The sequence below is a fragment of the Bombina bombina genome, chromosome 6 (assembly GCF_027579735.1).
Source record: "Bombina bombina isolate aBomBom1 chromosome 6, aBomBom1.pri, whole genome shotgun sequence".
In the NCBI taxonomy this organism is placed as follows: domain Eukaryota; kingdom Metazoa; phylum Chordata; class Amphibia; order Anura; family Bombinatoridae; genus Bombina; species Bombina bombina.
Window position 1 is genome coordinate 548,312,275 of NC_069504.1, and position 25,714 is coordinate 548,337,988.

The window sequence follows — 25,714 nt, forward strand, 5'->3', positions numbered from 1 at the left end:
GCGTGCCTGAATGGCGAATCCTGAATTCTTCGCCGTAAGTTTAGTAAGATGCACTACGGCCTCCGAAATGAATGAATTAGCTAGTTTAAGGACTCTAAGCCTGTCCGTAATGTCGTCCAGAGTAGCTGAACCAATGTTCTCTTCCAGAGACTCAATCCAGAATGCCGCTGCAGCCGTGATCGGCGCAATGCATGCAAGGGGTTGCAATATAAAACCTTGTTATACAAACATTTTCTTAAGGTAACCCTCTAATTTTTTATCCATTGGATCTGAAAAAGCACAGCTATCCTCCACCCGGGATAGTGGTACGCCTTAGCTAAAGGTAGAAACTGCTCCCCTCCACCTTAGGGACCGTTTGCCATAAGTCCCTTGTGGTGGCGTCTATTGGAAACATTTTTCTAAATATCGGAGGGGGTGAGAACGGCACACCGGGTCTATCCACTCCTTAGTAACAATTTCAGATAAGTCTCTCTAGGTATAGGAAAAACCTCAGTACTCGTCGGGTACCGCAAAATATTTGTCCAACCTACACATTTTCTCTGGTATTGCAACTGTGTTACAATCATTCAGAGCCGCTAACACCTCCCCTAGTAATACACGGAGGTTTTCCAGTTTAAATTTAAATTTGAAATATCTGAATCCAGTCTGTTTGGATCAGAACCGTCACCCCACAGAATGAAGCTCTCCGTCCTCATGTTCTGCCACCTGTGACGGCAGTGTCTGACATGGCCCTAATATTATCAGCGCACTCTGTTCTCACCCCAGAGTGATCACGCTTACCTCTTAGCTCTGGTAATTTAGCCAAAACCTCAGTCCATAACAGTAGCCATATCCTGTAATGTGATTTGTAATGGCCGCCCAGATGTACTCGGCGCTACAATATCACGCACCTCCCTCTGAGCGGGAGATGTAGGTACTGACACGTGAGGCGAGTTAGTCGGCATAACTCTCCCCTCGTTGTTTGGTGAAATTTGTTCAATTTGTACAGATTGACTTTTATTTAAAGTAGCATCAATACAGTTAGTACATAAATTTCTATTGGGCTCCACTTTGGCATTGCAACAAATGACACAGGTATCATCCTCTGAATCAGACATGTTTAACACCACTAGCAAATAAACTTGTAACTTGGAAATACAATTCAATTAGAATAATATTAAAACGTACTGTGCCTTTAAGAAGCACAGAAGATCTATGACAGTTGAAAATTAATAAATTGAAACAGTTATAGCCTCAATCCTTGTAAATAACACAACTTTAGCAAAGGTTTAATCCCATTAGCAAAGATAACAAATTCTGAAAGCAGGAAACAAATTACAGAATAAACGTTTTTTATCTCAGTCAAACTATAATTCTCACAGCTCTGCTGAGAGAAATTACCTCCCTCAAAATAAGTTTTGAAGACCCCTGAGCTCTGTAGAGATGAACCGGATCATGCAGGGAATACAATGAGTTGCTGACTGAAATATATGATGCGTAGTAAAAGCGCCAAAAAAACGGCCCCTCCCCCTCACACACAGCAGTGAGGGAGAACAGAAACTGTCAGAAAACAGATTAAGCAACTGCCAAGTGGAAAAATAGTGCCCAAACATTTATTCACTCAGTACCTCAGTAAATGAAAACGATTTTACATTCCAGCAAAAACGTTAAACATAATCTCTAGTTATTAAACAGCTTTATGTATTTCTTACAGTGTAATTCTAGTGAAGTACCATTCCCCAGAATACTGAAGTGTAAAGTATACATACATGACATTATATCGGTATGGCAGGATTTTCTCATCAATTCCATTGTCAGAAAATAAAAACTGCTACATACCTCTATGCAGATTCATCTGCCCGCTGTCCCCTGATCTGCAAGTTTACCTCTCCTCAGATGACCGAGAAACAGCAATATGATCTTAACTACTCCGGCTAAAATCATAACAAAAACTCTGGTAGATTCTTCTTCAAAACTCTGCCAGAGAGATATAAACACACTCCGGTGCTATTTTAAATAAACTTTTGATTGAAGATATAAACGAAAGTATAATCACCATAGTCCTCTCACACATCCTATCTAGTCGTTGGGTGCAAGAGAATGACTGGGAGTGACGTAGAGGGGAGGAGCTATATGCAGCTCTGCTGGGTGAATCCTCTTGCACTTCCTGTTGGGGAGGAGTAATATCCCAGAAGTAATGATGACCCGTGGACTGATCACACTTAACAGAAGAAATATCTCTTTTTTACAGAGATGTGCAGGTGATATTTTCTAGTCAGCTTTTTACAGCTATGCTGCATCACTTTCAAGATTTGGGTATCATGGCAAAAGTTCTCATCACAAGTGATAATCAGCCAGTAAATCACAACAGTGTTTCATATTCTTCACTGGAAAGAGTATAGAACCAGAAAGGAGAGCATGAAAAGGATGCTAGGTCTGACTGAAGTGGGCAGTGAGTGCCGAATCCACTTTGGGATGAAAAAGATACTAGAACAACCTACACTTTATAAATCATAAGGGAGACATTGGAAATTAATTTACTTTGCATCAAGTACTAAATTGGCTGCTATAACAATGTAACCAGTTTTTGTTAAGCTCTGATCAATTTTACCAATCTAGAAGAAAGGGTAAATATGGGCATCCCAGAATGATTATTTTTGAAGAAAGCAAACACACCCAAAAGTCAATGCGTATAAGTACAGTTATCTTTATTAACAATATTCATAAATGTTCAGAATATCCAGCATTTTGTAGTTCTTATACTTTTGTAGTTCTTACACTAGCATTAGTCTTTTTAAATGTCAATACCAATTAATGACTGCTCTTGGACACCAATAAGCACATTAATATAAACCCCAACAATTTAGCAGAGAGAAAAAAAGCCATCATTTGCTTTTCAGAATATGCTGTGTCTTTTTTTAATATGTCCCAGAACATAAAAATCACAGTAGTTTTTTTTTTGTTTGTTTTTTTATGGTCACCTTATATGGCATCATTTTATTTTTATTTTTGAGGGGGGACGCACACATTAAGCCTCTGCTACAGAACTGCACATACCTTCAACAGACCACATATTGAGGCAAGAAGTGCCATGCAGGCCCACAGAGAATGGGACCAGAGACAAATACATGCAATTCTCAACATCGATATTCATGTCAATAGTCTGTCGCTATATGGTAATTACAGGAGGTATTGTAGGCAGCTAATGACCATCTTTGTAACATGGGAACTACAGCAGCATGGACAGTGCATTTCATGGCTCGATGAAAAATTAATCTGAAGATTGTGTACTTCAAAATAGTCACACCAATTCATGTTAAGATTACAAACTTAATATTTGTGAAATTGGGAAGGATTTTTGCATTTAAAGGCTGTAAAAATGTGCCACAGCTTTACACATAGATCTTGTAAACTGTAAAAATTGGTACACATCTGCAAAATGTTCTGCAAAACTATTGTATTTACAAAATGGCACAAAAGTGAATTCAACAGTCTATGCACACTTCATCCACATCTTCAACATAAGGTTCTACACTACTACCCAACAAAATACCAGCTTCAACAAATGACTTTCATTAGATAATAGGTTAATGAAAGTATAGCAGTATGAGCAAATATTGAACAAGTCAAATATATTTGTTAAAGCTGAGGAAGGTTTAAGGCCATTCAAGTAAAAAGGCAGGGCTGAGAAAAACCTTTTAGAACCCAGAATGATGGAACATGCTTTGCTTCCTTTCAAAACAGAATGTGTGATCTTAAAAGGACATACGTCTAAAAAAGGGGGGAAATCTTAAATACAAAAATCATACTACAGTATGAAAACTCAAAGAAAGAAAAGCAGACATTAAAATGGTAAAACCCACAGAAGTGTCCATGTTTAAATCAGTCCTACAAATAGGAAATAGGCAATATGTACAAGTTTTCATTTTTTTTTCAAGTACATTAATTTACATTGCTATACCAAAAACATGTCTTCTTAATCAGTGCATTGTTTTTATGTCAACTAACCTGATATTGTAGTTTCAATCTACACTCAAGAGAGCAGCTTGCTCAGTTACCTGCTAAGCTGACAGACTATAGTGTCAAAAGGAAAGAGCTGAGGAAAGAAATAAAATATATAAGTGTAAAGAAGAAAATTATGGGAATGAGACGTTTTCATGCAGACTGGCCGACTGATCAGCCAGCCAACTTGCTAGCAACAAGAGAAGGTTTTCTCTGAGGAAGATCTTGTGGAGTAGGAATATGGTCCCCAGTTACTTCAGTTTTGTCCGAAGTGGCAGTCGGAAGTTGCTTATTCTTCATTTTTGCTTTAGCCATATTGTAGTCCCCAGAGTCAAAATATTTTTGCTGAGGAAAAAAATAAAATTTATATTAATCAAAATCTGACACCTGCCTCTGTTCTGTGGGTGTTATTTAAATCTGTTGTGAACAATGAAGGCGCACACATAAGTGCAAGTTAAACCTTTAGTTAATTGTTGCCAACATAATCTAAGAAAACTATTGTGGTCTCTGTAGTAAAAGGATAGTGGCAGGACAACATTTCTATAAAACATTTGTCGTCTTTGGTTTTTAAGCATAAGAAATTATAATGGGATAAAGCAAAAAAAAAAAAAAAAAAAAAAAAAAAAAAAAAAAAAAAAAAAATAGAAATGTGTCCACGTGCCACTTGTCTACTTACTCCTTTTGTGAGACGTTTTCTTAAGAAATCTGAGCCTCCAGGCTTGGGTCCTAAGTGGGGATACCTTGCTTTTAATTTAGCTTCTTCTGATTTTTCTGGGCTAAACACTTTATCTTCCATTTCCTGTTAGGAAAATATGTTAATTTTCAATGTATGAAGAGAAGATTATAATTGGATAGATAGGAAATAGATACCACACACACAAAAATAAAATACTCTAGTCATTGTAAGATGGGATGGTTAGATGTATGGATTTAAAATTCTATCCCTATAATTCAAAATTCTATTGCCCTGTGTCAAGATAGGTCAATATTAATACTTTGTTTTTAACACACAGGATTATTAATTCATTTTTCTTTCATGATTCAGATAGAGCATGCAATTTGGTAGATCTTCAAAAAAAAACAAAAAACTGGAGAATGGGGTCTGAATAAAGACACTAAAGCAGCAACTGTTTGTCTATTTTTTTTTACCAATAACACTAACATTTATTTTGATCACAAAATAATGTAAGATTAAATAAATCAAAATATAGGATTACACACACACACACACATATATATATATACATACATATATACACACACACACAATCTACTTTGGTTAGATTTAGGTTTGATTAGGAGACCAAATTAAAATATAGACTTCACCTTACTTATTAAAAATAAAAAATATATCAATAAGATTAAATATAGAATCCACTTGTTATATTTGTATGAAGAGAGGAGATAGAAGAGATATATATATGTAGCTGTGTTCAGAATCGCATCACATTCAAAATCATGTTAAATAGGAGTCAGCATACACCTGCCATCATTCAAAGTGCCTCTGATTAACCCCAAATAAAGTTCAGTTGCTCTAGTTGGTCTTTCCTGAAATGTTCTTAGTCGCATCCCACAGCAAAAGCCATGGTCCACAGACAGCTTCCAAAGCATTAGAGGGATCTCATTGTTAAAAGGTATCAGTCAGGAGAAGGGTACAAAAGAATTTCCAAGGCATTAGATATACCATGGAACACAGTCATCAAGTGGAGAAAATATGGCACAACAGTGACATTACCAAGAACTGGACGTCTCTCCAAAATTGATGAAAAGACGAGAAGAAGATTGGTCTGGGAGGCTACCAAGAGGCCTACAGCAACATTAAAGGAGCAGCAGGAATATCTGGCAAGTACTGGCTGTGTGGTACATGTGACAACAATCTCCCATATTCTTCATATGTCTGGGCTATGGGGTAGAGTGGCAAGACGAAAGCCTTTTCTTATGAAGAAAAACATCCAAGCCAGGCTACATTTTGCAAAAATACATCTGAAGTTTCCCAAAAGCATGTGGGAAAAGGTGTTATGGTCTGATGAAACCAAGGTTGAACTTTTTGGCCATAATTCCAAAAGATATGTTTGGTGCAAAAACAACACTGCACATCACCAAATGAACACCATACCCACAGTGAAGCATGGTGGTGGCAGCATCATGCTTGGGGACTGTTTTTCTTCAGCTGGAACTGGGGCCTTAGTTAAGCTAGAAGGAATTATGAACAGTTCCAAATACCAGTCAATATTGGCTCAAAAACTTCAGGCTTCTGCTAGAAAGCTGAACATGAAGAGGAACTTCATCTTTCAGCATGACAACGACCCAAAGCATACATCCAAATCAACAAAGTAATGGCTTCACCAGAAGAAGATTAAAGTTTTGGAATGGCCCAACCAGAGCCCAGACCTGAATCCAATTCAAAATCTGTGGGGTGATCTGAAGAGGGCTGTGCACAGGAGATGCCCTCGCAATCTGACAGCTTTGGAGTGTTTTTGCAAAGAAGAGTGGGCAAATCTTGCCAAGTCAAAATGTGCCATGCCGATAGACTCACACCCAAAAAGACTGAGTGCTGTAATAAAATCAAAAGGTGCTTCAACAAAGTATTAGTTTAAGGGTGTGCACACTTATGCAACCATATTTTATTTTTATATTTTTTCTTCCCTCTACCTAAAAGATTTGTTTGTTTTTCAATTGAGTTGTAAAAAAAAAAAAAAAAAAAATGAGACAAAGATAAATCATTTCAGAACTTGTACAGTTTATAGGTCACATTAAAGGTGGAACATCACAGAAACCTCAAATTTTAACAGGGGTGTGTAGACTTTTTATATCCACTGTAGATGAGATATAGATATATAGATCTCACAAATGTTTTATTTTATGTATTTTCAGTTTATTATTTCTACATGGTTAATGGGACTTTATTCTTCTGATAAGAAACATTATTCTAAAAATTGGGTACAACATCGACCTATCACTATGATTCCTTTTCCCATCTACTCCGATAATTGCAGACGATTGGCTTAGAATGATCATGAGAAGGGAGACACGTGACTGGTGGTTAGGACGTACCAGTTTGGGAAGTTCATGATTAACACTACTCGTTTGAAAGTGTAAATTGATTGAACAGCTTGGTCACATAACCGCAGTGTTCTGACAATATTTTTACCATTTGTATAATTTATATTAAATCTGATTGGATATAAAAATCTTATTATGGGAATTAGTACTATTATATGTTTTTGCACTGGATGATTATTGTTCTAAATGTTTTTGTGATCAGAAATTTTTTGAAAGACACAGATGTTTAACTTGAACTTACAAATCCATTGCCAATGTAGATTGGAAGCCATTTCTTGCTACAATGGGATATTGTTCAAAATTGGTGCATTGTTTCTAGTTTTGCGCGATTAATCACAATTTTTTATCTTGCGATTTTTAAATTGCAAGAGTATGCAATCTATAACCCTGCTCCCTATGACGTACGGAGGGGGCTCATATAGGCTAGCCCTCCACTGACGAGTAAACCTGGTAAAAAAAAAAAAAAACTTGCAGACACACCGGTAACATGGCCTCTGTGCGCGTACAGTGGTAAAGAAGCAGAGCAGTACGCACATGGAGACCGTGTTGTCAGTGGCATGTCTGGAAGTTGTTTGAGGGTTTCTCTCGTGCCTTACAATATGAAGCCCTGAGATCTTTATTTTCTAAAATGGACCGCTAACAGCTAAAGCAGAGATGCACGCCCAGGCCTGCAGCAGAAAGAGTTGATACCGCCGCCACCTGAAGCACTAGAGCGCCTGCTTGTCCTCTTGTTTTTCTTTATTTCCCAGGGCTACGTTTGTGTGTACATCGCGCTTCTTTTTAAGTTGACGGCGATTGAACACCTGAGGTACACAGTACGGCTGTTTCCCTGTATGTGCGTTACTATAAACAAGTCTATTTTAGTATATTTGGCAATCTCTCAGTGCATGTTACTAATATCCCAGAGTATTAGTACTTAGTATGTGTGTGCATTACTGTCTCAATATGTATGTATCCGTACATTGGCCAGTCTCATTGTATTTGTTACTGACAATATCCGTCTACCACAGCATATTTGTCTTTCTAGATGTGTATAGGTTTAGTATGTGAGTAACAGTGTGCTGAGGGAACAGTAGTGACTGCTTGTGGAATAAACTCTTAGTCATGTATATACACCCGAGTGTACATATGTATTAGCTGCACATCAGGTGCCTGTGAGTGTGTGTGACTGACACACCTATATAAACGTATTACTTGCACGTCAGGTATCCGTTTGCACTTATATTTTATTGTTTGTATTTTAATGCTCTCAGCTTGTATTGGACAATCAGAAGTATGTACTTTAACATTCTATACAGTTTAATGCATTTTTTATTGAGAAATCTATGTTTAACAGTAATTTTTTTTTAAAAATTGTGATTAAAAACGCAATATTCATTTTCTAACAAAACACAAATTATGTGATTTGATGATTTTTTTTAATCAATAGGTCCCATCATAGCAAAGGGACAGAATTACCCTGATGTAAACTGCCTCATAAAACCTGTGAAGTGGGTGTGTTAAGAGAGACAGGTAGGCACGGTTAAAACACTATATATTACGATGTTATAGTGCTAGGCTATCGCAGCTTACCTGACATGTTCTTGATTTGCTCTTAATAAAGGAAATATAATGACTGAAACGCTTAGAGCTTAACTTTGGTTTTAATAAACTTGTATTAAAAAGGGATACTAAATCCATTTTTTTTCCTTTCATGATGATTCAGATAGAGCATGCAATTTTAAGCAACTTCCTAATTTACTCCTATTATCATATTTTCTTCATTCTCTTGAATGTAAAGCTTAGGAGCCGGCCTATTTTTGGTTCAGACCTGGGTTACGCTTGCTTATTGGTTGGCTAAATGTAGTCACCAATAAGCAAACACTATCCAGGGTGCTGAACCTAAAATGGGCCAGCTCCTAAGCTTTACATTCCTGCTTTTTAAATAAAGATAGCAAGAGAACGAAGAAAAATTGGAGTACATTAGAAAGTTGCTTAAAATTACTTGCTCTGAATCATGAAAGAGAAAATTTGGATTTAGTATCTCTAAGCTGTATCTTCATTCCGGTTATTGATTCCGGTAATAAAAGTTGATCTTCACTTTAAATCCTGCGAGTATCTTCCATTGATGCGACCCATTGTGTGATGTTACTACACAATTTTGGGCTATTATCTTTTGGAGGTTAAAGAAGTTTAATCTGATGGGAGAAGCAAGGAGAGATATTAAGCTTCATTCCCAAAGGAATACAGAGTCGCCACATTTGCATCAACTATTCTATATACAGTTAAGGGGGACCGGGGCAGGCAGCGACCTCTATTAAGTGAAGTGTTTTACACAGAGTATATACATACTATGCAATTTTAAGCATTTTTCTAATTTACTCCTATTATCAATTTGTCTTTTTTCTCTTGATACCATTATTTGAAAAAGCAGTAATGTCAGCTTAAGAGCGGGTCATTTTTGGTTCAGCATCTGGGTAGTGCTTGCTGATTGATGGCTACATTAAAAAAAAAAAAAAAAAAAAGTTTGATTAGAAGAAATAGAGCTGGAAACAGAGCCATGGGAGAAGGAAAAAAAATACTTAAAAAAGGACCAGTCACAGATTTGCATAATCAACAAATGCAAGATAACAAGACAATGCAATAGCACTTAGTCTGAACTTCAAATGAGTAGTAGATTTTTCTTCTGACAGTTTTACAAGTTTTTTCCCCCGGCTTTTTCCACTCCCACTGTACCATGTGACGGCAATCAACCAATCACAAATGCATACACACTTTCTTGCACATGCTCAGTAAGAGCTGATTCAAAAAGTTTAAATATAAAAAGACTGTGCACATTTTGTTAATGGAAGTAAATTGGAAAGTTCTTTAAAATTGCATGCTCTATCTAAATAAAGAAAGTTTAATTTTGATTGCGTGTCCCTTTAATTTGCTACAAACTATGAGCATTGCAGGTATATATGTACAGAACAAGAGTTAAAAGGGACAGTTTACTCAAAAATGTTCTCTCTTTAATTTATTCCCAATGATCCACTTTACCTGCTGGAATGTATTAAATTGCTTACAAGTATTTCCTTTACCCTTATATAGGAATTTGAAATGGTTGATTTAGCCTTTGGTATCCCCACCTATTCTGAAGATTTCTGGCCTTAGGTCCAAGCTATAGATAAGCTGTGTAAACACAGCCAGCAGAAGAAATGACACTCCCAATGGGCTATATTAGAGAGAAGGTAATACAATGTTAATTTTCCAATGTTCTCTCCAAGTATTGGTCTACGGACAGATATAAGATAAAGCAGCATATACACGCTCAACCTATTTTATTAGGTTGTAGCTTCAAAAAACAAAAAATAGCTATTAAATGGACACTGAACCCAAATTTTTTCTTTTGTGATTCAGGTAGAGCATGCAATTTTAAGCAACTTTCTAATTTACTCCTATTATCAAATTTTCTTCATTCTCTTGGTATGTTTATTTGAAAAGCAAGAATGTAAGTTTAGATGCCGGCCCATTTTTGGTGAACAACCGTGGTTGTCCTTGCTGATTGGACAGCACCAATTAACAAGTGCTGTCCAACGTGTCCGTGGTGCTGAACCAAAATATTTGCTGGCTCCTTAGCTTAAATACCTTTTTCAAATAAAGATAGCAAGAGAACAAAGTTGTTTAAAATTGCATGCTCTGAATCATGGAAGAAACATGTTATACTCTGCAGTTGGTAAAAAGTAATTGGAAACACATTAAGGGAAAACTATTTTACAGTATACTATCCCATTAAAAAAGGACATTGTAGACTATTTTTCTTTGCATAAATGTTATCCATATATATAGCCCATCTGTGGATGTTTTAGTAAAAATGTATAGTTTTGCTTTTTTTTTTTTTAATAAATAACATTGTGATGATTTTTTTGAGTCCTAACCGCACCCCACAGTGTCAGATGTATACATGCGTTTACAGACTACTGATGGCTCCTGTTTGTTGTTTTCTGTCTTTGCATATGCAGCCCTTTCACTGGGTGTCCCAGACTAATCTCATCAACAGTGCTAAACTGGGAGCTTCTAAGTAAATTTTGCAAAGGTTTTATACTGATCTTTAGATCAGTATATGTGCATATTCTTTGTTATAGTAGTGTCTATTACATGCAGATATGAAAATTGGTTTACACTGTCCCTTTAATATTAGACGTACATTTGTTTTATTCCTAGTTATAGGAATTCCAAATACGACCACCACCATCGGCATTCATCTCTATCATTTAAAAGTGCAACACACAAAGATCTGGATATGCACAGATCTCTGTTGCACTTTCATAAGACAAAATCAGGTTCAGTAAAGAGCCAAATGCTGTTCGCACATGTGCAGTAACTGATCTTCAGGCATCTGCAATGTAACCTAGGTCCCATAATGGTGGCCCCTCTGAATAGAGTGAAGTGCATGAAATGTTTAGCGGTTTTTAAAAAAAAAAAAAAAAGGGAGGATACAAAAAAGAACCCCAAATATATTAGGTTTATTATAGGCAGGTGATGACTGCTTACTTTAAGTATAGTCTTTACCAGCTTTCCACAGAAAACAGTTTGCTTTATATTTATTGTTAGAAGTATGTGCTGAATCACACGCAGGATGGAAGCAGTGCATTTTGTATGACCAATCTATCCCTTTTACAAAGTATTTATTAAAAAGGTAATAAGTCCTGCACTTTATGACAAGACTGACAAAGCACAGCCTTCTTGTGAAGTGTTTTGACTGTACAAAAAGCATAAGGTCTACGCAGGAATGTCCCAGCAGTTGTATGTAGATAATTGGGATAGATACATCTATTACACATACATACAACTGCTGGGACATTCCTGCGTAGACCATTAACCCTTTCACTACCGTGACTTCCAAACAAAATTTTAAGTAGACAACCCAAGGTATTGATCTACGCCAATTTTGGTATATTTCATGTTACCATTTCCCCACTAAATAAAAAAAATCTGGTACTTTTTCCCCCCACAAACTTTGGGTTTCTCACAAATTATTTACATACTGCTTCTCTGGGAAAAGTTTCTCTGGGATCCCCTTTGTTCCGAAATAGACATATGGCTTTGCTATTGCTTTTTGGTAATTAGAAGGCCGCTTATTGCAGCTGCACGCCACACTTCTATTATTTCCGGCGGTGAAGGGGTTAATTAGGTAGTTTAATAGGTTAATTTCAGCGTTAGTCTAGAGATTACCCTGCCATCTGACACTTCCCAACAGTTCTCTGCCCTCCCTCACCCCCATCTTAGGTACTGACAGTCTTGCCAGTAACAAAATTGGATGTGTGTAATACAGTATCTCACAAAAGTGAGTACACCCCTCACGTTTTTGTAAATATTTTATTATATCTTTTCATGTGACAACACTAAAGAAATTACACTTTGCTACAATGTAAAGTAGTGAGTGTACAGCCTGTATAACAGTGTACATTTGCCGTCTCCACAAAATAACTCAACACACAGCCATTAATGTCTAAACTGTTGGCAACAAAAGTGAGTACACCCCTAAGTGGAAATCTCCAAATTGGGCCCAAAGTGTCAATTTGTGTGGCCACAATTCATTTGCAGCACTGCCTTAAAGGGACAGTATACTGTAAAATAGTTTTCCCTTAATGTGTTTACAATTGCTTTTTTTTAACAACTGCAGAGTAAAAAATGTATGAAAATTAGCTTTTTAAGGTTTATTTTTGTATATTAAAGCTCTGATTTTGTGTTTTGAAGCCACAGCCTAATAAAATAGGTTGAGCTTGTAGGTATAATCAGATCTCATTACTGTATTACATTGTGCACATATACCCGCTTCTTTATCTTATATCTGTCCTTAAAACAATCACCAATGCAAAATCAACATTTTATTACCTTATGTCTGCTTTATCACACTGGGAGTGTAATGTCTTCTGCTGGCTGTGTTTACAAAGCTTATCTATAGCTGGTACGCGCGGCCACAAACTTTCAGAATAGGTGGGGATACCACATGCTAAATTAACAATTTCAAATGCCAATATAAGGGTAAAGGAGCTACTTGTAAACAATTTAATACACTCCAGCAGGTAAAGTGGATCATTGGGAACAAATTAAAGGGCAGAAAATTTTTTGAGTAAACTGTCCCTTTAACCCTATAGGGCATGGAGTTCACCAGAGCTTCACAGGGTGCCACTGGAGTCCTATTCTACTCCTCCATGATGACATCACAGAACACTTCCCCACCTTACGTTTGAGGATACTCCAGATATTCAATAGGGTTTAGGTCTGGAGACATGCTTGGCCAGTCCATCACCTTTACCCTCAGCTTCTTTAGCAAGGCAGTGGTCTTCTTGGAGGTGTGTTTGGGGTCATTATGTTGGAATACTGCCCTGTGGCCCAGTCTCTGAAGAGAGGGGGGGGGGAAATCATGCTCTGCTTCACTATGTCACAGTACATTTTGGCATTCATGGTTCCCTCAATGAACTGTAGCTCCCCAGTGCCGGCAGCACTCATGCAGGCCCAGACCATGACACTCCCACCACCATGCTTGACTGTAGGCAAGACACACTTGTCTTTGTACTCCTCACCTGGTTGCCACCACACACGCTTGACACCATCTGAACCAAATAAGTTTATCTTGGTCTCATCGGACCACAGGACATGGTTCCAGTAATCCATGTCCTTAGTCTGCTTGTCTTCAGCAAACTGTTTGTGGGCTTTCTTGTGCATCATCTTTAGAAGAAGCTTCCCTCTGGGACGACAGCCATGCAGACCAATTTGTTGCAGTGTGCGGCATATGGTCTGAGCACTGACAGGCTGACCCCCCGCCCCCACTCCAACCTTTGCAGCAATGCCGGCAGCACTCATACGTCTATTTCCCAAAGACAACCTCTGGATATGACGCTGAGCATGTACACAACTTCTTTGGTCGACCATGACGAGGCATGTTCTGAGTGGAACCTGTCCTGTGAAACCGCTGTATAGTCTTGCCCACCGTGCTGCAGCTCAGTTTCAGAGTCTTGGCAATCTTCTTATAGCCTAGGCCATCTTTATGTAGAGCAACAATTCTTTTTTTTCAGATCCTCAGAGTTATTTGCCATGTTGAACTTCCAGTGACCAGTATGAGAGAGAGAGCGATAACACCAAATTTAACACACCTGCTCCCCCCATTCACACCCAAGACCTTGTAACACTAACGAGTCACATGACACCGGGGAGTAAAAATGGCTAATTGGGCCAATTTGGACATTTCCACTTACGGGTGTACTCACTTTTGTTGCCAACGGTTTAGACATTAATGGCTGGGTGTTGAATTATTTTGAGGGGACAGCAAATTTACACTGTTATACAGGCTGTACACTCACTACTTTACATTGTAGCAAAGTGTCATTTCTTCAGTATTGTCACATGAAAAGATATAATAAAATATTTACAAAAATGTGAGGGGTGTACTCACTTGTGTGTGTATAATTTTCTGCAATGTAGGATCCCCCTTACCCCCACCTTCCTGATTCCCCCCAAAACAGCTCTCTAAACCTACCGTAACTGCCACCACCTTATGTATTTTGTTTAAATTTTTTATTTTTGTTGCTTTTCCGTAGCATAATGCCTCCCCCACCCACAATCTTTAGATTAGGATCCTCCACCCCCCTTTTCCGTAGTGTAGCTGCCCCATCCCTCCCTGTCTCAACTTGAATTGTTCTGCAGCGTAGGGCCCCTCCCACCTTCCCTGCTGGGCAGCCGAACCGCCACCTGACACCCGGCCAGACCTCCCGCCAGCTCCAGCAGATCGTTAGACGGCGACAGTGTCCTCGTTTAACTATCAGGCATCTGCCCTCCTATGGAGGCGGAGCACCGATCAGATCCATATGCGGGAGATGCCTGAAGCTTCAGAAGCTCTAGATCTCGGCTGTAACTTAACAGCCGAGAGTGCTGGAGCATCCTGATGCGACAATAGCCAAAGAACTGCACAAAATATATACACGTTGTTTTGGTGAAGGGGTTAAGCTTTTTGTAGAGTTAAAACAATTCACCAGAAGGCTGTGTTCTGTCAGCTGTGTCATAAAATGCAGGGCAAATTGCCTTTTAATACTTTGTTTAAGCGATAGATTTGTGTCATACAAGCCACTGCTGTGAGGCGGCATGGTGTTTACATACTGGTGCATGAGGTACATAAACTGCTGAAAAACCGTAATAACTGACTAGAAGCTTTTTTTGCACATGGAAAATATTATACAAAAATGCTTCTATTTCAAATTGAAATGAACGTTTCAATTTTGACCTTTTTTATCCTATAAATTTAGTTTCACTTGTGGACTTTACTTCTAGGATTGGCTTCACTGTATGCAAATAACATAAGCAAGTAACATCTTAGATGACAGTAAAACACATACAATGCCTGAGCATCAGATGCATTTGCACACTCAACCACATAATACTGAACCAGCTTTTATTTGGGTCCCAGCCTAGCTGAGGAACAATACAAGTAAGTCCCTGAGGTTCTCATTGTGGTTGGAACATACAGAGTATTGATGTGACAGAACCAATGTTGATAAACTGCATCCAATAGCTGCGTGCAGCAAGGCAGGCAAAAGGCAATATTCATATGGTATAGTAGTTCTGTTCATGCACCATATGGTTAGGATCACTGATATAGTCCCTTCAGAATGGTGGGCATTTTAACCACTTTTGCTTCTGTGTTTCTATTTCAGGTGGCAATGGGTACTTCCAGCTCATGCAGCAGCTTCTGTCAAGTGAGCTCAGCTCCTCATTTGGACTTGTGACTAAGTCAGTGATTTTTAACCTTTTTTTTTGCCGTGGCACACTTTTTTACATTAAAAAAATCCTGTGGCACACCACCATCCCAAAATAAAAAAAAAAAAAAAAAAAAAAAAAAAAATCACATTGTAGCCTAATACAGTATATATATATATATATATTTTATGTATTGTGCTGTTATGCCATGCCTCCTACAAACTACCCCTGCACTGGGAGTAAAAAACAAGCAAAGTTTAAAAAATATGTCACACTGTTGTCAGTCTGCCGTGGCACACCTGAGGATCTCTCACGGCACACTAGTGTGCCACGGCACACTGGTTGAAAAACACTGGACTAGGTGACCTTGTTAAACAGCAATTCTGCTACAATGATGGGCCTGTAAACATTAAAGTGAAGGTAAACTTTGGTGAATGAAAGCCCGTTTTTTTAAAAAAAAATACTATTAAAAACAGGGGCACTTTCATTCAAAGTTTACAAAGCAGCCGTTTTGATTAAAAAAACAACTTAGCTTTGTTTCTTTTCACAGCCAGAGCAGATTCCCCTTCCTGGAAATCCTCTTCACACAATGACTAATCCGGCTTCCTCCAAACACGGCTTTCCCCCCAGGGTAGTCATTGCCTGAAGCCATGCTGTGATTGGAGGAAGCCGGATTAGTCATTACCGACATGTGAAGAGAGGATTTCCAGAAGGGGGAAGTTGCTCTGGCTGTGAAAAGAAACAAAAAAGTTTGTTTTTAATCAAAATGGCTGCTTTGTAAACTTTGATGAATGAAAGTGCCCCAGTATTTTTAAAAAACGGGCTTTCATCAATCAAAGTTTACCTTCACTTTAAGCAGCAGAAAAGATGGACAATTCTAATACTCTATTTCAGGAATACCGGTTTTAACTGAAGGACACTGTTGTAGTGAAAAATACACTAAGTTGCATTTACCATTCTATTTAACATAACCCCATGCTATCCCTACCAACTAAGTTATAAAAAAAGAAAAAGATCTAGGGGGGTCAGCATAGTGCAGAATGTCCTCTGAAGTAAGAAGTGTCCACCAAGAAAACCCATTACATTTTAAAGACCAGTAAGGCACAGATGTCAAACTAAAAGTCTGTATACAAGTATATTGTGATTCTATTTAGTACTCTTTCACGCTAACCTTATCCTTAGTTAGGATCCGAATATGGAAGCAAGTGATATTCGGCTCTTTTCAGTGCAGGTAGTTTAGCACAGATCTAAACGTGGTGATCTTGCACCAGAATAAATCCGGACCCTAAAAAAAAAAAAAAAAAAAAAAAAAAAAGAGCCTAAAGCCCGTGACAAACTGCACGCACAGCAAGGGGAAGAGGCAACGAAGACATTCGCGTGCAGTGCGTCTTCCTACTTACCTCTCGCGCGTCATCTAGCAAGGGCTCGCGTAGCCAAGCGCTGCAAGCTGAAAAGTTTCATCCTCTGCCAATCAGCTCACACGTATAAACCTGCGCATCAAGACGCGGGCAGCCAATCCGATTTCTCCACACAAATAAGTGTCTGGTGAGAGGAATCGATTGGTCAGCATAGTGCAGAAAATGTAGTTTTGCCTGCGCGCGATAAAAATTTTGTATTTTTAAAAATATGTAATATTTTAATTTAAAAATGTACTAACATTTTTATTTATTTTTATAATGCAGCAAACACTTTTTATAAAACATGTCCTTGGTAACTTCAAAATAAAAGGTGCTATATACAGTATAATCTACATAATAAAAGAATGGAACCTGAACATTCTCTGAAATATCTCTCTCTCTATATACAGGTAGCCCTCAGTTTAAGCCAGGGTTAGGTTCCAGAAGGAATGGTTGTAAATCGAAACTGTTGTAAATTCAAACCCAGTTTATACTGTAAGTCAATGGGAAGTATGGGAGTTAGGTTCCAGGCCCCTCTCAAAATTGACATAAGTAACACCTAATACATTATTTTTAAAGCTTCGAAATGAAGACTTTAAATGCTAAACCGCATTATAAACCTAATTAAATCATCACACAACAGACTGCATCATCAAACTAAGTTTAAAGAGACATTATACACTCATTTTTTCTTTGCATAAATGTTTTGTAGATGATCTATTTATATAGCCCATAAAGTTTTTAAAAAAAATAAATGTATAGTTTTGCTTATTTTTAAATAACATTGCTCTGATTTTCAGACTCCTAACCAAGCCCCAAAGTTTTATGTGAATACCGTCAGCTACCTTCTCCAGCTTGCTCCTGTTTGTGTAAAGGGTCTTTTCATATGCAAAAGAAGGGGGAGGGGGGAGTGTCTTATTTGCCACTTGTAGTGGGCTTTCCAGCTGCCTTTTCAACAGAACCAAACTGACAGCTTCTAAGTAAGTTTTTAAACAGTTTTATACTGGATTTTTATATTAGTATCTGTGCATCTTATTCTTTATAGTAGTGTCTATTACATGCAGTTATATGAAAATGAGTGTATACTGTCCCTTTAATGAAAAAAAAAAAAATTTTTACTTGCATTTTTCTGCAAACAGTTCTCTGCATTGTTAGCATGTTAGATAATATTGTGTCTGCACCTATTCTATGCATTTCAATCTGGAGTGATTAATAGGCAGTTAGGCACCCTCACCTCAAGCAGCTGGGCAGGAAGATAATAGAGAAGGGCTGCTAGATCTTGTTGCTTGATAGCTAAAGTCTGTTCTGTGTACACAGATTAATTTAAGTCTGCTAAGCAAGCATAACTTTGCTGCAACACAAGCTGACAGCTCTACCTACTGGCTATTTTAAATTAGTGCACTGCTTTTCAATAGCAGTCACATGACTGGGGGAAAAAAAAAAAGGTTGTTATTCTGAAAATGGCACAAATCGATGGAGAGAAGGGGAGAAAAGTGAGAAGTCTTTAGTAAGACTACTGATCGGAAATCCATCCTGGAGGCAACTAGTTGTCATCCAAGTATCAAAAAAGCTCTACCTATGTCACAATTCAAGAGGGTGGTGAGGAATAATACCATTAATGACAACAAACTGGCACAACTTCAGGACATGTTTTCCAAATTTGCTGAAAGGGGCTATAAAGCGGCCCAGCTGAATTCTGCCCTGAATGTATGCAAGGAGATGGATCAGTCAGAGGCATTAACTAAGAAAGCTAGGAAGCCGCTCGAAAGGTTGATTTTTTTTTAACCGAGTTCAACTTTGACGCATTGGAACTTCCGGGCATTATGCGAAAGAATTGGGACATTCTCACCACTGAGAACATTGCCCTTCACTGATATGGAACCACTGATGATTGGATACCGGAGGGGTCAGTCAATCAAGGATCTGCTTTTGAGAGCCGACTTCAGACCCAGCTATATAACCAGGACATGGTTGGGCACCAACAGGAATGGTTGCTACCGTTGTAGTGGGTGTACCACTTGTAGTGGACTGACACAATGCAAGTTCTTCACACATCCATTGAGAAACAAAAAATATGAAATTAAACAGAGTTAGTTGCACCACGAAATATGTGGTGTATATGCTCCACTGTCCTTGTGGTTTATTCTACATCGGGAAAACCCAAGACGACCTACGCACCAGGATAGCCAACCATCGCTCTGGGATAAGATCAGCCCTGGGCACTAGGACATCAGACCAGCCTGTAGCAAGGCACTTCCTAAAAATGCAGCACACTGTGGCAGACATCAGATGTGTTATTGACCATATACCCCCCCCTTGACTAGGGGAGGTGATAGGGGAAGAATCCTGTTGCAGAGGGAGAGCAAATTGATACATACCTTGGGCACCCTGGCCCCAAAAGGGTCTTAATGTTAAATTGGATCTCCAATGTTTCCTATGATTACATTGGGGTCTCTGAATATTCACATATGGTTACTGTGTCATCTATTAATATGCAATTATGTTTTAGATGAATAGGTCTCATTATCTTGGTTCTAATTACGGAACATGGTTAGTCTTATTTGCTTAATTAACTCAACATTGAGGTAGTCATATTTGTTCTCAAAATATCTTATTCTATTAGATTGTCCCATATTTTTTATATACATTTTGTATAATATGGTTAAATATGGAACAGGGTTAGTCTGCTTTATACTACATATACATTTTATGCACTTATAGCTGGTGGATTTCTTTTACGTCTGGTTGATTCAACCACCTGTTATTCAATTTATATGATGCATCTTTGCAACATCTTCGGATTTGCACTCCACTAGCTTATAGGTGCATCACTTTAATATGTCAGCAATTTTTTTTACATAATTCACTTTTGCCAAGTTAGGTCAGTCTATGGGATATTATGTTATCTGCATGTTCCTATTTTTGTTGCCGGCATACACTAGTTATATTTCTCTAACGTTGTGCGATTTGTTAAAGTGAAGGTTAACTTTGATCGTTTCTTATGAAATTTTGTATTTATCTCAAAAAATAAATGTCAGTTTCATTCATCAATACTTTTACATTGTTCCTTAGATATATAAATCTTTGCTTTGTAATTTCGCTATCAGTAAATTAACCCTGTTTTTTTTGTTAAAGGATGATCACGTTGTTTCGCTAGCCAATTGACTTTTAGGCCATTAGGCGGCCGTCAATTGACGTCAGCAGTTACTGCGACAATATGCGCATGAGTCAGTATTCTCTGTTTACATCGGCAAAGCGAGCGCGGCCCCATTTCGTGCATGTGGACTGCAAATATTTATGCACTGTTAGTTAGCAGCAGTTCCACGACAAGCTGCAAAAGTATACAATGTTTTTCAAGTAACGGGAACAAAGCATCGCTAAAAAACACAGCTAACCTTTGTCTGTTCAAACATAGTATTGAATGGATATTGTTATTCATTCAATACTATGTTGCGGACGAATGACGCATACACTGAAATGGGCAATGGACTTGATTAACGCATGCGCATTGATGAGTCGGAGACAGATGCGCAGTTTTGGATAGTCTCCATGCACAAGCCTACTAAACACGTATAGAGCGGGAGGGACCGCTCTATACGTCACTGGATGAAAAAAAACACGAAATAACTAATGGGAGGAGAATAGAAGGGAACGTTAAGCAAAAAAGACAGTATAAAATAATAAAAATTACAAAAAATAAATATAGCGACTAGATATTTAATATGCATAGAAGTGTAATAATGAAATATGAAGGCTCTAACTTAACCTTCACTTTAATGTTCTTATTTTTAGCTTTGACATTTGGCCAATGCGGGCATCCATAGTGCCCTTCATGCATGCGCAGTAGCTGATGGGGGACGCTGTGGCTCTACACGCACTCTAGGCAGAAATGTCCACTGGGTAAGAGGGTTTATATTGTGGCGAGTAAGATTATTTCTTTTATACTGTATCGGAGGACGGGGGCAACCCCGAAAATGTTCATACAATAAATGTTATTGTTTGAGTAAATTCGGAGGAGTGCTCTTCCTTAACCTGCAGAAGGAATGTATATATTTGCATAGAAAATTAGCACATCTAGGCAAGATTCCCCGCTTGCTTTTCCCAGAAATACCTCATATACAATATTACAAATGCACAAGAGAATTCTGGGTAAGATATGCAAATTCTCAGTTTTTTGCTTCAAAATACTGTTGTAACACAGGAGAGAAAGAGAGAAAGATTTCAGGAAGGAAACAAAGAACCACAGAACTCCACGCCAAAGTGGATTTATACAAACAAAAGGTGTGTAGCACAATCACAGTGTGCAAGGGGTGCTAGATCTGACTCGTTTCGCGCATGCGCTTCAGAGACATTATATATATATATATATATATATATATATATATATATATATATATATATATATATATATATATACACACACATACAGTATATATATCATCTCCATTAGTTCTCAGTTTATTCATTTAACCAACATAAGGACTTGTTTTAATAAAATCAGGACTGTTGATAGCTATACAGAGCACAGTGTAATTTTTATTTCTGTATTCTACAACAGCCCTGTACATGACCAGTGATATCGGGGTACAGACTACAGTGTAGACAAGCTGAGAGGAGCAAACTTTTCTAGCTGCCTTGCATCGCTTTGCATGCAGTGTGTCATAGTCTTTATAGCGATTACATCCACATTCGGATCCTAAGGATCTGAATGCACAATTCTACTGTTGATACAGATATTTAAAGGTTAGTAGCTTGTCTTCCACTGTTCATGCAGAGATTTAAAAGGGACATATACCTCTTTTTTTCTTTCATAATTCAGAAGAAAAAAAAAACACTTTTAAAGAAATTTCCAATTGACTTATATTATCAAATTTGCTTCATTCGTTCGGTATCCCTTTGTTGAAGGAGCAACTGTGCATTACTGGGATATAGCCACCAATCAGCAGTTTGTTCCCACTAGTGTGGGGTATGTACATATGTTTCAAAGGATACCATAGGAATAAAGTAAATTTTAAAATAAGTGATTTTAAAAGGATCTTAAAATGACATGCTCTTTCTGAAACATGCAAGTTTAATCTTGACTTCCCTCTCACTTTAAAGGATAGCAGATATGTCCCATGATAATAAAAATTACTTTTAGCAAGCATGTAGATTTGTACTTGAGGTAAGCTATAACATGATTGCATTTATTTAAATGATATTCATGAATAAGCAAAATAGTTTTGCATTTATTAAATTAAAGTGAAAGTTTAAAACAAAATCCCTGCAAAGCCTTTCCATTATAGCTACAGGCATCATTCAACAGCTGTAATTATTCAGACAGGTACAGTACCCAAAAAGCACAGATTAAAGGGCCACGATACCCAAATGTTGAAACACTTGAAAGTGATGCAGCATAGCTGTAAAAAGCGGCCTAGAAAATATCACCTGAACAGCTCTATGTAAAAAAAGAAAGATATTTTACCTCAAAAGTTCCTCAGTAGCCACCTCCCATTGTAAAGGACTTCTTAGCAGCAAATCAGTATGTCTGTCCCGGAACAGCTAAGGGAGTGAGCTTACGTGCACACTCATCTTATTTCCCTATCCAGTTTAAGGAAGTTTACTATGAAATCTCATGAGATCACAGTAAAATAGTTCATGACCTCAGCACTGTTGATGCTCATTGGCTGCTGTTCATTTTTTCTTTTTTTACCTGCAGCTGGGCAGCAGCTGAAGTAAAACTTTTTACACAGAACTTACTCTGGTGAGCTGAGGAAATTGTGAGGTAAAATAACTTCCTTTTATACATAGAGATGATCAGGTGATATTTTCCAGTCAGCTTTTTACAGTTATACTGCATCAGTTTCAAGTGATCATATGAGTATTATGTCCCTTTAAGTAGAGACATCCAATGTTCTGGCTGCATCATATACAGAATCATACCAAGAGGATCCCTGGCAATGTACAGATAGAACCTACTTTATGCAAGAGGTAACATTTAGCAATGTTATTTCGCCACTACCGGTGAAAACATTTCACTAGCTGTATAAATTAGAGATTGACTTTTTTTCTCATCAGGAGTGCATTAGCCAGTGACCATAATGCTATGATCCCTCCCAGGCAATATGGCCTGTTCAGTGGGCAGGGTGGTTATGCTTCAGATCCCTGGTGACTGCTAATGTCGGATTAGTCCATAATCCGTATAGATACTCTGAGCCAAGTAATATAATGCAGATGCAACATTTCGTGGAAGCACTATCTCGACAGATAATACAGTGAGTGTGCACACAGTGCAGGATGTGCACATTCACCAGACGATGCAGCCTAGCGAGCCGGGAAATAGATCAACAAGAAAGTCTCCACAGCATTGAGAGCAGACCGAAGTCAGTATTAGCGACCTGCCACCTTTGCTTCACATGCACTCACCTTCTGCTCCTCTGCAGTATTGGTCTCCTGGCTATCTACAGACATAGTTGAGGGATGCTGCGGCCTCAGAGCACCGTGTGCCCCTACACTTTCAAGGCTCCTCCTAGAAAGATGGCAACCACGCTACCCGCGTCACTTCACTTACGTCAAGGCGGACAGGGAATCCTCTTCAAGCGTGTTCAACGAACCGTGCTATGACGGCACATGATCAATGCTCAAGGCATCATGGGACCTGTAGTTTTACAGCCCTGCATTACACGACGGTGACGACGTACTATTTTCAAATCTTTCAGTTCGATGGCGCGGAACAGTCAGACGCGTTGGATAGTATATTAAATGCAAATATAGTATATTATACTATGATAAATGCAAACATATGTAGTGTATATTGAAAGATCGGCAAATCTATTTTTACCAAATCACCTAATAAAATTAAATGGTGTGACTAAGCCAATGGATCATTTATGTGCAACTGCAATTGATACCACTACATAAACGAGTGTCTACAATCTAAGGCACGGGAGCCAAAATGTTAACTCGAATTAATTTAACATATGAAATGCAAAAACAACACCACATTTTTGTGTCATTTGTTTAAGGTTGGTAAACGATAGCATAGAAGTCATTATTTTTTAAATAATTTCATGCACGTTTTATTGTTCCTCATTTAGCCTTAGGGGTCTATTTATGATAGTGCGGGCGGACATGATACACCAGCACAGCAGTTCTTGTGAATCAACCCAATCGTATTTGATCAGGGTTGATTTCACCTCAAAGCAGGCGGACAGGTTACGGAGCTTGATAAATTGACCCCTAAGTCTACCTTCCAAAACACCAACAATTAAAGGGACATTGTATGATCTTTTTTACCTAATGGAGTGTATTAAATTGTTTACACATTACTAATTTAGCTTTATTTTGTCATTTAAAATATCTACTATCGCCTGACAGCATAGATACTGCTGTATTCTCTATAGAAAGGATATGAAAACAAGAGTCAACAGCTATAATCATCTCAGTGGGTGGTGGAAGAGATAGTACTAAATGTTTTTTTTTTAATTGCACCTTTGGAAAACATGAATATGTTAAAAACAAACGCCTAGATTTAGAGTTCTGGGTTAGGGTTAAAAAGCAGCGTTAAGGGGTCCTAACGCTGCTTTTTAACGCCCGCTGATATTACGAGTCAGGCAGGAAAGGATCTACCGCTCACTTTCTTTCCGCAACTCGAGGCTACCGCAGATCCCCTTACGTCAATTGCGTATCCTATCTTTTATATGGGATTTGCCTAACGCTGGTATTACGAGTCTTGGAAGACTCCAACCGCAAAAAAAGTCAGTAGTTAGTTTTATGGGCTAACGCGGGAACATAAAGCTCTTAACTACTGTGCTATAAAGTACACTAACACCCATAAACTACCTATGAACCCCTAAACCGAGGCCCCCCCACATCGCAAACCCTATAATAAAAATTTGTAACCCCTAATCTGCCGCTCCGGACACCGCCGCAACCTACATTCTAGCTATGAACCCCTAATCTGCTGTCCCTAACATCGGCGACACCTATATTATATTTATTACCCCCTAATCTGCCCCCCCCCCAACGTCGTCGCCACCTACCTACGCTTATTAACCCCTAATCTGCCGACCGGACATAGCCGCCACTATAATAAATGTAAACCCCTAAACTGCCGCACTCCTGCCTCGCAAACACTATAATAAATTTTATTAACCCCTAATCTACCCTCCCTAACATCGCCGCCACCTACCTACAATTATTAACCCCTAATCTGCCGCCCCCAACGTCGCCGCTACTATAATAAAGTTATTAACCCCTAAACCTAAGTCTAACCCTAACACCCCCCTAAGTTAAATATAATTTAAATTAAATGAACTAAATTTACTATCATTAAATAAATTAATCCTATTTAAAACTAAATACTTACCTATAAAATAAACCCTAAACAGCCAATAGAATGCAAGGTCAATCCGATTGGCTGATTGGATCAGCCAATCGGATTGAACTTCAATCTGATTGGCTGATCCAATCAGCCAATCAGATTTTTCCTACCTTAATTCCGATTGGCTGATAGAATCCTATCAGCCAATCGGAATTCGAGGGACGCCATCTTGGATGACGTCATTTAAAGGAACCTT

General features: G+C 38.3%; 1 protein-coding gene across 1 annotated transcript; it reads right to left on the reverse strand.

Moving 5' to 3' along the window:
* Positions 1 to 2,662: 2,662 nt before the first annotated feature.
* Positions 2,663 to 23,716, reverse strand: ARPP19 (cAMP regulated phosphoprotein 19). Its single transcript, XM_053717488.1, has 3 exons — positions 23,562 to 23,716; positions 4,658 to 4,780; positions 2,663 to 4,326 (listed from the first exon to the last, which is right to left on the reverse strand). Exons 1-3 carry the CDS (start codon positions 23,604 to 23,606, stop codon positions 4,156 to 4,158), a joined length of 339 nt encoding a protein of 112 aa, XP_053573463.1. The 5' UTR covers positions 23,607 to 23,716; the 3' UTR covers positions 2,663 to 4,155.
* Positions 23,717 to 25,714: the final 1,998 nt, after the last annotated feature.

What these genes read in the sequence shown, in the direction of transcription:
- ARPP19 (XM_053717488.1), bottom strand. Translation starts at nt 23,606, where the DNA reads ATGTCTGTAGATAGCCAGGAGACCAATACTGCAGAGGAGCAGAAG. An exon ending in ATACTGCAGAGGAGCAGAAG is followed by an intron (nt 4,781 to 23,561) that starts GTGAGTGCATGT and finishes TTTTCCTAACAG; the next exon opens with GAAATGGAAGATAAAGTGTT. An exon ending in GAAAACGTCTCACAAAAGGA is followed by an intron (nt 4,327 to 4,657) that starts GTAAGTAGACAA and finishes TTTTTTCCTCAG; the next exon opens with CAAAAATATTTTGACTCTGG.